The 16,441-nt window shown below is 36.6% G+C and overlaps 1 protein-coding gene across 2 annotated transcripts in view; it reads right to left on the reverse strand.

The window, feature by feature from the left end:
• Positions 1-16,441, reverse strand: part of Hpse2 (heparanase 2 (inactive)) — a 905,145-nt gene that overhangs the window by 278,022 nt on the left and 610,682 nt on the right. For both annotated transcript variants that reach the window (XM_087185109.1, XM_087185110.1), the window contains exon 5: positions 13,374-13,545. In XM_087185109.1, the coding sequence (XP_087041235.1) occupies positions 13,374-13,545 (172 nt within the window). The remainder of the gene's footprint in view (positions 1-13,373; positions 13,546-16,441) is intronic.

The following is a 16,441-nucleotide window of genomic DNA, read 5'->3' on the forward strand; positions in this document are numbered from 1 at the left end:
CGCTATGTAGTGTAGGGTGGCCTTGAACTTGCTGAGGGTGGCCTCACACTTGTGGCAATCCTCCTGCCTTGGTCTCCTGATTGCTGACATTACAGGTGTGCATCACAATGCCTGGGATTTTTTATGTGTGTTTATTTTATATCCTTCTACATTACTGAAATTGATTATTCAAAACTTTTGGTGGATTTTTTTGGTGTCTTCTATGTAGAGGATCATGTCATGTGCAAATAAAGATAATTTGACTTTTCCCTTTCTTATACATATCCCTTTTTTTCTTTCCTAATTGTTCTTGCTGATGTTCAAAGGACTATGTTGAACAGAAGTGGTGATAGTGGACGTTCTTGTCTTATTTCTGATTTTAGAAGGAAAGCTTTCTGCTTCTCCCTATTTAATATGATGCTGGCGGTAGGTTTATTATAAATGATTGAGATAAGATTCTTCTGTACCTATTTTATTCAGTTTTTTTATAATGAAAAATGTTGGATTTTGTCACAGGATTTTTCTATATCTATTAAGATGATTGTGTGATTTTTGTTCTGGCTTTTGTTTGGTAATATCTCTTTAGTTACTGTCTCCTTCTGAGTGATGTAGTTTGGGCATGACTAACTACAGTTGCTTCTGTCCTAAGATTTGACCACCTCAGTTAATTTGGGAGGGGAGAGTGCAGTGTAATAGGCCCAACAACAAATTCTCTGGAAATGTACCCTAGTATTGTTAGTGTCACAAATATAATCTGGATGTTGGCTTATGGGGAAAACCCATTAATAGCAACAATTATCTGATGAATATCAGGCTAATCACCTATAGTAATAGCAAACAAATCAGCTACAAATCAAGCAAATCAGTTACTGTAGAATCAAGCAAATCAACTACAGTAGTATCATTGAAGATAAGTTGGGTATTAACATATTCAACAACCAATTATGTACCACAGTTAACCCTAGAGAAGAAATCCACAATCATAGTGTAAACATCAAGATGACCCAAGTACTGAACCACAGCTAATATGCACTAAATGTGACAGTGGTATTTCTACTAAAGGCATAAAAGAATTCAACAGAAATTTTAGAGTCAATTATCTAAAGATCAATAAAGCTTTACAGTTATACCCTTAAGAGTATATTGTTTAGCTTGGTCACAGGGAACCTGCCCCATCCAGCCTGCGCCGGACAGGCACATCCTTGGACTCTGCAGAGGGGTCTCTGGTCGCAAGGGAATGTGCCCCATCCAGCCCACAGACCCAGCAGCAATCCACTTAGCTGTGCGGCAGCCTGCAGGACCCCACCCCCAACCTGCTCCTCTGGCCTCTTGGCTGTACTGCCACATGGTTCCACAAAAAAAAATCTACATCTAGACGTATAATAGTCAAGATCCCAGAAACCCAACAGAAGAACAAAATCCTACAAGCAATTAGAGAAAAGAAAAAAAATCACCTACAGGCCCATCAGAATCACAGCAGACTTCTCAACACAAACCCTCAAATCAAGGAGAGCCTAGAATGAAGTATTTCAAGCCCTAAAAGAAAATAACTTTCAACCTAGACTGTTGTATCCTGCAAAATTATCTTTCAAAATCGATGGGGAAATTAGATACTTCAACGACAAAGAACACCTGAGAAATTTCATGAACACCAAACCAGGACTACAAGCAATTCTAAACAATATCCTAGAAAAAGACAATGAAAGACACAACTCCATGAGGCCAACAGAGGGAAGCCACCAGGCAAGGTAAGAGACTAAAAGGAAAGGGGGAAAAATAAATAAAAGAGCCAACAAAAGTAAAACATCATGACAAAGATGAATCAATATCTATCAATTATAACCATCAATGTTAATGGCCTCAATTCACCAATCAAAAGAAATAGACTGGCAGAATGGATTAAGAAGCAAAATCCAGCAATATTCTGTATAGAAGAAACACACCTAACTCAAAAAGAAATTCATAGACTGAAAGTAAAAGGATGGAAAACAGTTCTCCATGTAACAGGAACCCAGAAAAAAGCAGGGGTAGCAATCTTATTTGCAGACCAAGTAGATATCAAACCAAAACTAATTAAGAGAGACAAAGATGGTCACTACATTCTTGTGAAGGGAACAATCCAAGGGGAAGAGATGACAACCCTAAATATATATGCACCAAATACAAATACCCCCAACTATACAAAACCAATATTAATGGACATGAAAAACCAAATAAGCACTAATACAATTGTAGTGGAATACCTCAATAACCCACTATCACAAATAGACAGATCATCTTGACAAAAAATTAATGCTAGAGCTGAACCAAGCTATTGAGCAAATGGACTTAATAGATGTTTACATAGTATTCCACCCCACAAAATCAGAATACACATTCTTTTCAGCTGCACACAGGTCACTCTGCAAAATGGACCACATGCTAGCTCATAGAACATGTCTAAGGAAATGTAAAAGAACTGAAGTTACCCACTGTATATTATCAGAACATAGTGCTATAAAATTGGAGATCAATAACATAAGACACCACAAAACTCCCACAAACAAAAGGAAATTGAATAACACCCTCCTGAACAACCAATGAGTCACAGAGGAAATTAAAGAAGAAAACAGACAGTCTCTACAAGTAAATGATAATGCCAGTACAACATACAGGAATCTATGGGACACAAGGAAAGCAGTTCTTTGAGGGAAATTCATAGCAGTGAATGCCCATATTAGGAAAACAGAGAGAACTCAAATAACCTAATGCATAACCTCAAGCTCCTAGAAAAAGAAGAGTATAACAAACCAAAAGCCCACACCAGAGAGGAAATTATAAAGATCCAAGCAGAAATCAATGCAATGGAGACTAAGAGAATGATAAAAAAAAAAATAATGAATCAAAGAGCTGGTTTTATGAAAGAATAAATAAAATTGATAAACCTTTAGTCAACCTTATCAAAAAAAGGAAAAAAAAGGCTCAAATCCATGCAATTAAGAATGAAAAAGGTGAAGTCACAACAGACCCAGCAGAAATCCAGAGGATCATCAATACCTACTTTGAGAACCTGTACTCTAATAAAATGGAAAACACAGAAGAAATGGACAGATTCCTAGATACATATGAATTGCCAAACTTAAATGAAGAAGATATAGAAATTCTAAACACCCCAATTACAATGAGTGAAATTGAAAATGTAATAAAAAATTTACCAACAAAGAAAAGTCCAGGTCCTGATGGTATCACAGCTGAATTCTACAAGACATTTAAAGAAGAACTAACACCATTACTCTTTAAACTCATCAAGGAAATTGAAAGGGAAGCAAGTCTTCCAAATTCATTCCTGGAAGCAAGTGTTACTTTGATTCCAAAACTAGGGAAAGACCCAACCCAAAAAGAGAGCTACAGACCAATCTCCCTAATGAACATAGATGCAAAAATCCTCAACAAGATACTGGCAAACAGAATACAGAGTGTCACCAAGAAGATCATACACCCTGACCAAGTCAGATTTATCCCAGGGATGCAAGAGTGGTTCAACATTCATAAATCAATAAATGCAATACACTATATTAACAGAGTCAAGGACAAAAACCATATGATCATCTCAATAGATGCAGAAAAGGCATTCAACAAAATCCAACACCCATACATGAAAAACCCTACGGAAAATTGGAACAGAAGGTCTTTATCTCAACCTGATTAAGGCTATCCATGAAAAACCAACAGCCAACATCATACTAAATGGTCAAAAACTGAAAACTTGCACGCTAAAATCAGGACCAAGACAAGGATGTCCACTATCACCACTCCTATTCAATATAGCTTTGGAAACATTAGCCACAGCAATAGGAAAAGAGTAAGAAAGAAAAGAAATAAAGATAGGAAAGGAAGATGTTAAACTGTCATTATTTGCTGACGATATGATACTTCGCATAGAAGACCAAAAAAACTCAGCCAAAAGACTTTTAGACTTAATTGACAGATTCAGTAGAGTAGCTGGATACAAGGTCAACACTGAAATCGCAATAGGCTTCTTGTACATAAATAAGAGACTCACTGAGAGACAAATTAAGGAAACAATTCCTTTTCCAATAGCAACCAAAAAAATGAAATATCTAGGAATCAATCGAACAAAAGAAGCAAAAGACCTCTACCCTGAAAACTACAGCACTCTGAAAAATGATTGAAGGGGATATGAGAAAATGGAAAGATATCCCTTGTTCCTGGGTGGGAAGAACCAATATAGTGAAAATGGCCATACTTCCAAAACTACTATATAGATTCACTTCAATGCCAATTGAAAATCCAACAATATGCTTCACAAAACTAGAGAAAACAGTATAAAAATTCATTTGGAACCATAAGAGACCTAGAATAGCAAAAGCAATTCTAAACAACAGAGACATGGCTGGGGGTATCACAATCCCCAGCATGAAACTATACTACAAAGCTACTGTGATAAAAACAGGATGGTACTGCCAAAAGAACAGACCTGAGGATCAGTGGAATAGATTAGAAGATGCAGAAGCAACTCCAGACATACTCAGCCACCTCATCTTTGACAAAGGAGCCAACCACCTTCATGGGAGTAAAGATAGCCTATTTAATAAATGGTGTTGGAAAAACTGGATTTCAACCTGCCAAAGATTAAAACTAGACCCATACCTATCACCATGCACTAAACTAAGATCAAAGTGTATTAAAGATCTAAATATTAAAACAGAAGCACTAAACTTGCTGGAACTTAAGTTAGGTAGAACTCTTGAAGTTATTGGCATAGGAAAAGGCTTTATCAACAAAATCTCAGTAGCACAGGAACTAGCACAATGAATCAACAACTGGGATCTCATCTTATCAAAAAGCTTCGGCACTGCAAAAGAAACCACCAACAGAGCTAAGAGACAATCTACAATGTGGGAAAAGATTTTTAGCAGCTGTACCTCAGACAAGCAACTACTATCTGGAATATATTAAGAACTGAAAAAAATCAGACCCCCCAAATTCAAAGACCCACTTCAAAGATGGGCATCTGAAATGAACAGACATTTCTCAGAACAAGAGGTAAAAGCAGCAAATAAATACATGAAAAAATCTTCAACATCACTTATCATTCGAGAGATGCAGATGAAAACAACACTAAGATTCCACCTCACCCGAGAAAGAATGGCTGCTATCAAGAAATCAACCAATAACAAATGCTGGTGGGAGTGTGGGGAGAAAAGAACCCTTCTCCATTGCTGGTGGGAGTGCAGACTGGTGCAACCACTGTGGAAATCAGTATGGTGATACCTCAAAGAACTAGGACTAGAGGTCTCATTTGATCCAGCTATTCCCTTGTTGGGTATCTTCCTAAAAGAATTAAAAGAATCCTACCACAGTGATATATGTGCACCCATGTTCATAGCAGCACAGTTTATAATAGCTAAAGCTTGGAAGCAGCCCAAATGCCCATCACCTGAAGACTGGATAAAGAAAATGTGGTTTTTTTATAAAATGGAGTACTACTCAGCCTTAAAGAACGAGAAACTAGAGACATTTATAGCTAAATGGATGTTATTAAATAACTCATGTCCCTAAAATTTGACCTGGTGATTATGTCTTAAAGGTTGAAAATGGGAGTCACCTTTAGATCAGCTCCTCCATAAATGGAAGGTCTCCTGGCAGATTCTTCTGAGCACATACACAGCTGTCAAACTGCAAGGATAGGCAGGAGATAAAGGTGGGATGAGCTGGGTGAGCAAGTGGGTGTGACCTATCATCACTGAGATCCAGGGCACATGTGCCAAAGCCCTGCACCTGGAACCAATCAGAAAGTGCTATGTTCTTCTGATGAAAAATCAAGCAGGTTTTTGATAGGATAGCCTAGATCTGACATCAGCCTGAGGAGTGGGATATATAAAAGACAGTTGTCATTAACCTTGTGGCCACTGTGTTCTTTGACAGTACCCCACTCTCACTCTATAGAGTATACTTCCTTTCATACTTTAATTGCTCTGCACTCACTTTGCACAGCATATTTCTTTTCCTACCTTTCAGGAAAGAAAAACCTTGTTAACTTTTTACTTTGACAAATTTTTTGTTCAGGACACCAGGAACCTAGAAAGAGCCTCTCTAGAGAGAGCACCTCAGAATGCAGTAACACTATAGATTTACTTATCAAAATCAAATCTGATCCTTTTGAGACATTACAGATCAAGAAGTCAAGGAGACACAGACTCCTGGGAGTATTTGAAGGACTTGTGGATATTATTCAAGAGCCAGTTTTTGAGTAGAAAAAACCTCTGCTCTTTCAGTAAGTATTTAGAAGATACTGGATCCCTAAGTTCTCAGGATACAGCATGAATAAAATAGGCTCCTGCCCCTAGTCCACTGTCTATTAAGGGAGGCAAATATGTAAATAAAAATTATCATAAAGTTGATATGTGTTATAGCAAAAACAAAAACAAAAAAAAGTACTACACAATGCCAGAGCCAGAGATCATGGAAATCCTGCCTAAAGATACCAGAAAAGATCTAGGGAAAGAGGAAAAAGAAGAAGACAGGGTGATATTTCAACAAAATGACACAAAATAAAAAGATGTAAAGGTAAACAAGAGTATGGTATCTTCCAAAATTTACATATTCTTTGATGTAATTAGAAGGCAGGTTGTGAGGGGGTGAAAATGCTGCTTATCAGATGCAAATTTAGGCAGGCAGAGATGCTAAAGGTCAGGAGTGCATCTGAAAGGATTTTCATTTCAAGCAAGATTGACTTGACCAGATGTTGCATTCTTTAAAAAAAAAAAGTCTACTCTGAAATCTATATTGAGAAATGTTTATTAGCTTCTGAAACTGGATACAGAGAAATCATTTAAGGGGGAAAATGACAAGGTTTTTAAAAAAAAAAAAAGGAAAGAAGAAGGAATACCGAGTGATACTAGAAGTCAGAAATAACAATACTTTCTAGTATTGAGTACAGGAGCAAAGGATAGGACTGAATCTAAAATAGCTTTATGGACTGGGCCTCAGGCAAAAATAGTTACTGTGTTATTAACCCAACTTGAAATAAGAAGAACAAAAACAACATAAAGATTCAGAAAATGTTTAGCTCTTTTCAAAGTTAATAGAATACAAATTTTAACAACCAGGCAGCACAATCTTGCATTAATTCAAATAAAGTATATTTATAAAAATTGTAATACTTTGAGCTATTGGAGAAAAAAAGCCACTGCATCCTGATGACATGATTCTGCAAAGAAATTTGGCAGCAAATATAAGACCTATAAAAATTATCATATACTCTAACCCAGAAACCCAGCTCTTTGGAGTACAACAGAAGGATATTATTCAAAAGAAATGAAAATTTTTATTTCTATAAGATATTTAAAGCTATGCTGCATATTCCCAGGAAAGTTTGGAAACATTCTAAGTGCCCAATAGTGAGGGAATGCTTAGGGAGACTAGTACAGTAATGCAAAGAAATACTGTATTTTATTACTATTAAGAATGACAAATAAAAAAAAAAAGAATGACAAACATGAGAATTATGTAGAAGTAAGGAAAGGATCATATGAAGCAATGAGTAAAAAATGCAGAACCCCAAATAATGCATATACAATGATCACAACTATGTAAAATTATATCTGTATAACCAGAAGGATTGGAAAAGACTAACAGCCCTAGTAATTTAGAGTGCTTGATGTTTTTCTTATTGTTACTTCAAGTTGCTGGGGATGTTCTATGTGTTTCTAGTTATATTTCACTGTATATTTAGCATTTATACATTAAGATAAATTCCTTTCTTTCCTGGCACATAAAAGAGGAAAATGTTCATTAGTATTTTTCCTTGCCCTAAGAGAGTTTCTCCTCTCTTTATTTTGGATTTTTGATATCAAGGAAATAGAGCCTATCTTTTCCCACCACAACACACCAGTCACATGGCTCTTTTTTTTTTTAATCTTAGCTTCTTGTGCTCAGGTTTCTTAACTTATTCATAACAATGGAGACAAGGCTACTCCTAGTATGACTTTTTACCTCTTGTACAGAGAAATGTTTGTGTCTTACCTTTTATTACCCTAGAGACTGTTCCTCAATTTAATAAAAGTCAATCTTTCTGGCTTCCATTTCTTTCAACCTTAAAGGAGTTACCACTTTGGCTATATCCTCCTTTTCTTGCCTCAACTAGCTCTCTCTTCTCATGAGTACATCTTCTCAGCTTATAAGCCTATTCTATTTTCCACATTAAGGGGTAAAAATGTTATCATCTTCCTTAACCACATGTCTCTCTTCATGTTTTTCCTTACAGTAAAAATTCTACTATAAGTTGTTTTCCACATTGTTTCCAATTGCTCACCCTTCCCCTTCACTATTCAAACTACTGCAATCCAACTTCAGTTCCCACCACTCCCCTGAGCTGTATCTCAAGATCACGAACAACCTATACGTTGCCAAACCCAAAGGTATTTTACTATCTTCCTGTTAGTTGACTTCCTGACCTCCTAGGTGTATGCTTTCTTATTCAAAATTCTTTCTTTGTGACCCTCATGCTCTCTTCCTCTCATTACCGAGAGCACTCTCTTATATCACTAAATATATAGGTTCCTCAGGGCTGGCTCCTAAGCCTCTGCCTCTGCTCTTTCTATAGACTCTCTAATTAATCTCTTCTATTCCCATGGTTTTAAATCCTATGTTCATGCTAGCAACTCTAAAATTAATATTTCTAGCAGAGACCTTGGTCACTTTATTGTAAACAGCTAAGTTAGGTAGAAATATTATAGGCAGTTAGACAGGGCTGGCCCCTCAAGGAAATCAGTGCAGAAGATAGGGACACAGTACAACTGTGGCCTGGAGGTTCATTTGTTGGAGGCCAGATCTCAAGATAAAGATGGAATGACCAGACCTACATACTGACAGGCCCTGAGTCAGACACTCTCCCTCTCTCCCATCCCTCCTCCCCACCCAAGCAGACCCACTACTGGCATCCACAGGAGCACAGAGATAGCAGTAAGCCAGCAGCCACCCTGCTTCTCTCACCACTGCCCTGTTTATCAGCCAGGCCCAGGCCCCTCACTATGGGACTTTAAAATTTTCCACCTTTTCAACCAGTGCCCCCTCCCCTACCTAAACTCCCCTATATCAACTGTGCACACACTCCTCTCAGTGCCAATGGCCTTTTTGCCCTTGAGCCATCTGCAGCCAGATGGCAATAAACTCATCACATGTTGCTTAATTTTGCCTTCCTTGGTGGTCTCAATTGTGCTTTGGTCTGATCTTACACATACCTCCCCCAGGGGATAAGATAAATGGTATCACCTAGACCAATAAAGTCTAGATAGACATTAGTTACCCCAGTGGGTGGCCAAAACCCCCTGATTCATTTCTTCCTAAAAAATGTCTTTGATTTTTCCATGTACACTTGCTACATAACCTGCTTCCCCATTGGATCAATATTACCAAAGCAGCTTTATTTGTAATCTTATTGGTTGATTATAGTTTTGACCCATGTTGTACATACCTTGTGATTTTTCTCTATAAAACTTCCTTTGAGAAGTAAGCTCCTTGGCAACTCATTTCCAAGTCCCCTCCTGCCCCTCAGGAGCTCTCTCTTTCTCAAAGTTTTCCTACTTTTAACCTCTGTTGTTACTTAGGATTTATTCTTTGATTTGGGGGAACATGAACTTGGCATATCTGGCACCTAGCAGGTTGGGAGTTACATTTATTTCCCCTATATCAACTTCACTCATATTCTATTAGATTCTTGTTATTTCTGTTTAAATTAAAGCAAAATAAACATAACGTAAAAACTAAAGGCAGACTTTTCTTCCTAAAGCTACTTATTCCTATCTCAGTAAATAACACTATCTACCCAATTACTTACATACCCTACGTTGCATCATTACATTTATTGAATTTATCATCACATCCTATGCATTCTACCTCCAGCAATATATTCCAGTACCACCACCCTAGTCCAGATCCCTATCATTCTTTCTCTATATTTGTGCAGCAAATTTCTCACTGATTTTCTTGTTCTTTACAACCTATTTTCCATTAGCAGATACTTAATAGTTTTTACATAATAAATCAAATTATTTCCCTACCCAACTTAAAAATAATCGTTACTTCCTTAATGCACTTAGAAGATATTGAAAACTCTTTATTATGCCTATAAGCCCTTATATAACATGGATCTTTGTTATTTCTCGAACTATACCTTTCTCTAGTCAACCTAGCCATTTTTCATTGTAAGTGCCTTTGAACATGCTTCTTAAAAAAACTCTTTATATTTTTTTCTGTTGCTGGGGATTGAACTCAGGACCCTGCACTTGTGAGGCAGGCACAGTGCCACTGAGCTAAATCCCCAGCCCTGCAAATACTTTTTATTCTGCCCAGAAGATTGATGCTTTTAACTGTTGTGTCCAGATCCCGAAGTCTTTAAAGACCACCAAGGAGCCGATTTTGATGTAAACACACGAGGGTCGTTTATTTAAGTTCGAGCAGGGACTCATAATCGTCACCGGCGCAGCGGATCAGGATTGAGAGCTCCCAATTTTAAATCAGCAGGGTTTTTATTGTGGCTACAGCAAGGTTTGGGGATTTTTTTATTTAGCAGTTACATGATTGGTTGATATTTAGCAAGTATGGGGTGTATGGGGGGGCGTTGAGGGGCGGCTACATGTAGATTTTATAAAAAAGGAACAATCAGCTCATTGACAGAATGTTTATGGTCAGCATATAGATAATGGGCCCTGGAGCGTCTGTTTTCTGTTCAAACAGAGGATTGAGTTAGGAGCTGTGTCCTTTTTTTATCTGTTGTCCCAGAGCAAGGACATTTTATCATTACTTTATGGGCACAAAGGGGAATAGTTGACTTTAGTGAAGTGGAATTTATGTCAAGGCCACTTTACTGTCTTATTTTAAGATGGAGTCAAATTTTAAAATGGAGTTATTTAGGTCTCACATTACTTCTCACTTTGTCTAATTAAGTCTTAATCATATTTTAGATTATACCCAATTATACTCTTCTTTTTATATGTCACTCCTATAGGAAACTCTTCCATGACTTCCTTAACTCAATCAAACAACAACTTTTACAGTTATTCACAGTACGGTGTACCTCTCCTTGGTATTGTCTTAGTTGTTTGCTTGTTTTGTTTTTTAGTATTGTCTTAAGTTTAAGCTTAGTAAATTGGTTTATTTCTTTCTTAACTTAGTGAATAAGGGGGGTCAGAATGCATATGTTTCTATTTATTATTTTATTCCTAGTTCTTAACAAAGTACCTGAAACATAGTAGTTGCTCAAGAAACATCTCCAGAATAAATGAATAATTGACATAGTGCCATGCTAGTGAAAGGACACTGTAGCTTCTATGAGAGTAATCAAATTATTAAAGAAAAAGATAATCTAAAAGAATAACTATGTATGACATAGTTTAAATCAGTGTTATTAGCTTTGTTTGATTTTACAGCTACAAAATGTGAGTAAAGTTTTATGTAAATAATTCTATTCCCCTAATGATAACAGGCAAAATTAAATCAATTTCTCCATTTCAATTCTATTTCTCACCATATACATACACAAAGTAATTTCAAAGCTCAGTAAAAGTATGCAAAATAAAGCCCATAGCCATATGTGTGTGGAGAGACTAAGGTCATGATATTTTTTTGCAAAAAGGGGGAAGTTGCTCCTGAGAGAGATAGAAGAGAAGAGTGGAGGAAAAAACAGGGTGGGGCGAGGAGAGAGAGAAAGAGAGAGAGACTTAAAATTAAATTTGAGGTTTTTGCTTGCAATGTAAATCTGTCTGACTTCTCAAACCTTCAATATATCTGCTAGGTTCATAAGCTTAGATCAAGACTAAGTAACTAGAAAAGGGAGGAGTTGCTAGAGCCATCAAGCCACAAAGGCCATTCAGGAAATTCTCTGTTTATGCTTGTTTGGCATTTTTCTAACTTCACTTGGTCTGTGTACTTCACTGAAAAACATCTAACTCATTTTGAATTTGTAATAATAACCATTTCTATTCTGGACTATGACACCTAAAATGTGTGTCTGGGTGCGCAAGGTACTGTATTCCAGAAGAATTACTGAATTTCCTAACCTCATTGTTCCTACCCTTTCTGCTCCAGTTACATCTTCACTTTGGAACTAGAATTCACCATGTATCTTCAGCTTTTCTCACACCACCATGGCCCCCTGTAATTCTACTTTTCTGGCAATAATTTCATGGCAAGGCATTTCTTCTGACCCTGTATAACTTGTCCTAGCCTGAGTGAATTATCTAGTTTGAGGCTGGCTCACCACCAGAACTGAGGCAGAGAACATTAACATAGAGCTTTGTGTGTGATGACAATGCTTAAAAAATGATTGACAAATTTGGTCAAAATTAAATAAAGTGGTAACAGTTTTACAGAATATCTGATGATAAATCTAACAGTTAAATTGTGCTTTAGTGTACAAATATATGTAGTGTTTCTTAACTTTCTTAAGGCAGCTTTGCTGGCCAAGATTTTATCTAGTTTTAGTTTCTATGAGAGGTTTACTGGAAAAGAGTAATTATTTACATTTTTTAAAATGCACTATGATGCTATAATATTTTTCCACATTTAAAGTTTTATTGATGTAAAAAAATCCTGCCTTTACTTGCTTTACTATTTCTTGATATTTATAACATCTCTTCATTAAAGGCATACAACCAAGGCCACATAAATTGGTGCAACATACTGTTTTAGAACTTATAAAATTCCATAATTCATCAACAGGAGTTTATGAAGCTAGAGAATGTCTATAGCCATTTTTCCAATTCACCAGGCAATTTCATTATTGTTATCTTCTTGTGAAAGTACATGGTTTTAAGAAGACTTTAAAACCACTTACAAAGGGAGGGCAGGGGAAGGGGGAAAAATAAGAACCAAGAGAGATTATGTAAAGGTACAAATTTTCAATGATGAATGTCATTATATTGTATACCTAAAAAGTACCAATAAAATAAATAAAACCACTTATAGTTTTCACAGCTCTGGTGTCATTTTATATCCTGAGTATTTTATTTGCTAACCAGGTATTCTCTGCTACAGACAAATATTTTAGTGTAAGTGTCAGCAGTTTTTCCTTGTCAGAGTAGGAAGTATGGGTCTCGGGAAATGCTATAATATTAAATCTGGTTTTTCAAAGACTGAATTCCTTTTAATCTATCCTAGAGATTGTTACAAGCCTCCATCATCCCACAATTCCCTCCTGACTATGGAAAGTCCCCAGAGATAAGAAGTTCCTCTACAGTTTGATGAAGATTTTCTAATTCAGAGTGGGATTAGCTATTATAGAAAAAGCCCTTCCTTTATTCTTAACACTGAAAACAATGAGGAAAAAAGACAAATATCTTAGTTCATTACATTTAATGAAAAATGTCATAAGAATAGCTAATTTGACCTACCCATCTAGGAGAGCAATGACGTTCTTCCTGGGCCGCCCAATATTAGGGCCATATAAGCTGGCTCTGGAATAAATCCGGATGGGTTGTAACAAGCTTTTCAGTTGGATGTAATCTTTTCCCAACTGGCTGCCATTTACTGCCCGGCCATGCATGGTCCGATAGTTATTTGGCTCTAAATTAAAAACAGAAATATAAATTAGAATTGAGAAGAGTGAGGCTCTGCCAACTCTTTCCTGTCCACAGCTCTCTACCTATTTCTTAAGAGAATAAATAAAATTACCAAAACGAAGGTATGAGTTATGTTAAGGAACTATCCCAACAAACAATTTAATTTAGCAGTGCCATGTCTCTGTTGCATTCATTTTCAAGCCAGTCTGTACAAAAGATCACCTAATGTACAAAGAGACCATACTTATTTTCAGATGATACTTCACAATGAATGGTATACTAGATTGAATAGCATCTTTCAAAATTTATGTCTACCAGAACCCCAAATTGTGACCTTATTAGGTATAGTGTCCTTGAAGATAATATCAGGCCTTACTGGATTAGGGTGGACCCTAAATTCATGACTACTATTTGTATAATAGAAGATGGAAGTCCAGATACAAAGACAACAGAAAATAGTTCTATGTTATGATAAATACAAATGCTGGAGAGATGCTTTTTATGCTAAGGATTTTGGCCAGCAGAAGCTAGGAGAGAGGTATGGAAGAGATTCTTCTTCCTCAGAGTTTCCAAAGGAATCACTGCTACTGCTGTTAGGATTTCAGACTTCTGGTCTCCAGGATGAATAAATTTGTGTTATAAGCTGCCAAGTTTATGGTAATTTGTTGTGTCAAGTTCTAGGAAACTAATACAAATGTTAAGAAGGGAAATCTTTATAAAGTTGGTTATTTTACAAAAAAACCTTAATGTTCTTTAATATCTAAGTAGGTGAACAAAATAACTTTGACCAAAACTCTCTCACTCAGTGCTGTGGCTTGTATCTAGATGTCTCCCCAAAGCCTCATGCTGTCATAGGGGGATATTTTGGAGGTGGCTGGATCTAGGGGGTGTGAATCAAGGATGTGATGCTAAAATAGGTCCAGTGTTGAGAGTATATGCTACTGGCCCTAAGGGCGGGTAGCCTGGATAAAATATGAGACAGAAAGAAGGTTGCTTGTCACATGCTGCTTGTTACTTTGCTGCTTTGTTAACTTCAGCCTGCCTGTTCTGTGATGCCCCTCTCCCATGCCACCTTACCTCAGAGCCAATCACCTATGAACTGAAACCTCTAGAAACCGTGATCTACAATAAACCTTTCCTCCTTTAACTTTGAGTGTCAGGTATTTTGTCTCAGCAACAAGAAAAATAACTAAGACATTCCGTTTCAATTCAAAAAAGGTAGGAAAAGTCCTAAAAAGCAGCAATTCTAACCATGCAGGGTGGCTCACACATGTAATCCTAGCACTCTGGGAGACTGAGGCAAAAGGAGCCAAGTTTGACAACTACCAAACTTGTAGAGGAGCCAGCCTGCACAACTTAGCAACTTGGCGAGACCATGTCTCAGAATAACAAAAAAGAAAAGGGGCAGGAATGTAGCTCAGTGTGAAGTCTTCAATCAATCCTTCATACCACAAACAAAAAAATCTCAAAAGTCTACTGCAGGAGGTGGCTAACTAGATTTAAAATAGAGCACGTGCCCTAGGAAGGCCAACATCAGCTTAATGCTCTCATAGTGATAGGGACAAGACAGAGACTAGAAGACTTACAAGAATTTAAAGGGAGATCTGGGGAATAAAACAGCCACAGTGAGCCTTGATAATCTAAAATATACCCCTTTAATTGAGAAGGCTATGCACACTCAAGAGGAGAGGGTGCTAGTTATGCACTCATTTACACATGAATTTAAACAGGACATACAGCTAGTATGTCAGAAGGTAAAAGCTAGTCAGACCTGAAAAATGCCCAAATGTTGAATATGTCCCCAACCTACCTACAGATCTGCAGGCAACACATTTTTGTTTGAGTCTTACCAGCCTTACTAGCTCAAAATAATTAAGCACAATTTCTGACTAATGTTTGGTTCACTATTAAGCTATATTGACTCAAGGGCCAATCCTAGGAGGTTCAGCCTTAAAAATGTTTTTAAATAATTAAAACATTTTTTTTAAGTTTAGAGACATGATGTAACTGAGACAGACTCTACAGAATTAGTTCAGGTAAATTACTAAACATATAAACAAACAAACAATGAAAATAGCCTATCACATAGAGAATTAAGACTACAGAATTTCTCCAACATAATATATAAAATATATTATTTTTTTTCTTTGTACCAGGGATCAAACTCAGGCCCTTGTGCTTGCGAGGCAGGTGCAGTGCCACTGAGATAAAACCCCGGCCCAAAATAGATTATTTTTAACAATAAAAATAAGAGTATAAAAAATAAGACTATGTGTCATGCAAAGAAGTAAGAAAGCATAACCCATACACAGGGAAGAAAAAAAAGTCAATAGAAACTATTAGGAGAACCTGAATGTTCCATCTTGCAGGCAGATACAAAATTATTAAAATGTTCAAATAAATACAAGTAATAATAAAGAATTAAAGTATAATGTTACTAATTAAATAAAATATAAATAAAGGGACTATAAGAAAGAATCAAATGAAAATTCTTAAACCAAAATGATTCATCAAATATAGGAGAACTGAGGTTAATAGCTGTATTATCATGAAAGACTATGGAAGGCAGAAGACAATGCGATAACACATTTAAAATGCTGAAAGAAAATAAAAACAAACAAGCAAACAAAAAACTCTGTTAACCAAGAATTCTATATGTAGTAAACTATTCTTCAAAACTGAAACAAAAATTTACACATTCCAAGAATCACAGAGAAGAGAAATTTCATTGTAAACAAATCTGCTTTATAAGAAACTAGAAGTCTAATTCAGTGGCACATGTCAGTAATTCCAGCAGTGAGGGAGGCTGACGTAGGAAGATCACAAGTTTGGAGCCGGCCTGGGCAACTTAGTGAGACCCTGTCTCAAAATAAAAAATAAAAAAGGTCGGGAATGTAGCT

Source organism: Heterocephalus glaber, unplaced genomic scaffold (genome assembly GCF_053883595.1).
Source record: "Heterocephalus glaber isolate CG9 unplaced genomic scaffold, H.glaber_assembly_v1.0 deba00001497, whole genome shotgun sequence".
In the NCBI taxonomy this organism is placed as follows: Eukaryota; Metazoa; Chordata; class Mammalia; order Rodentia; family Bathyergidae; genus Heterocephalus; species Heterocephalus glaber.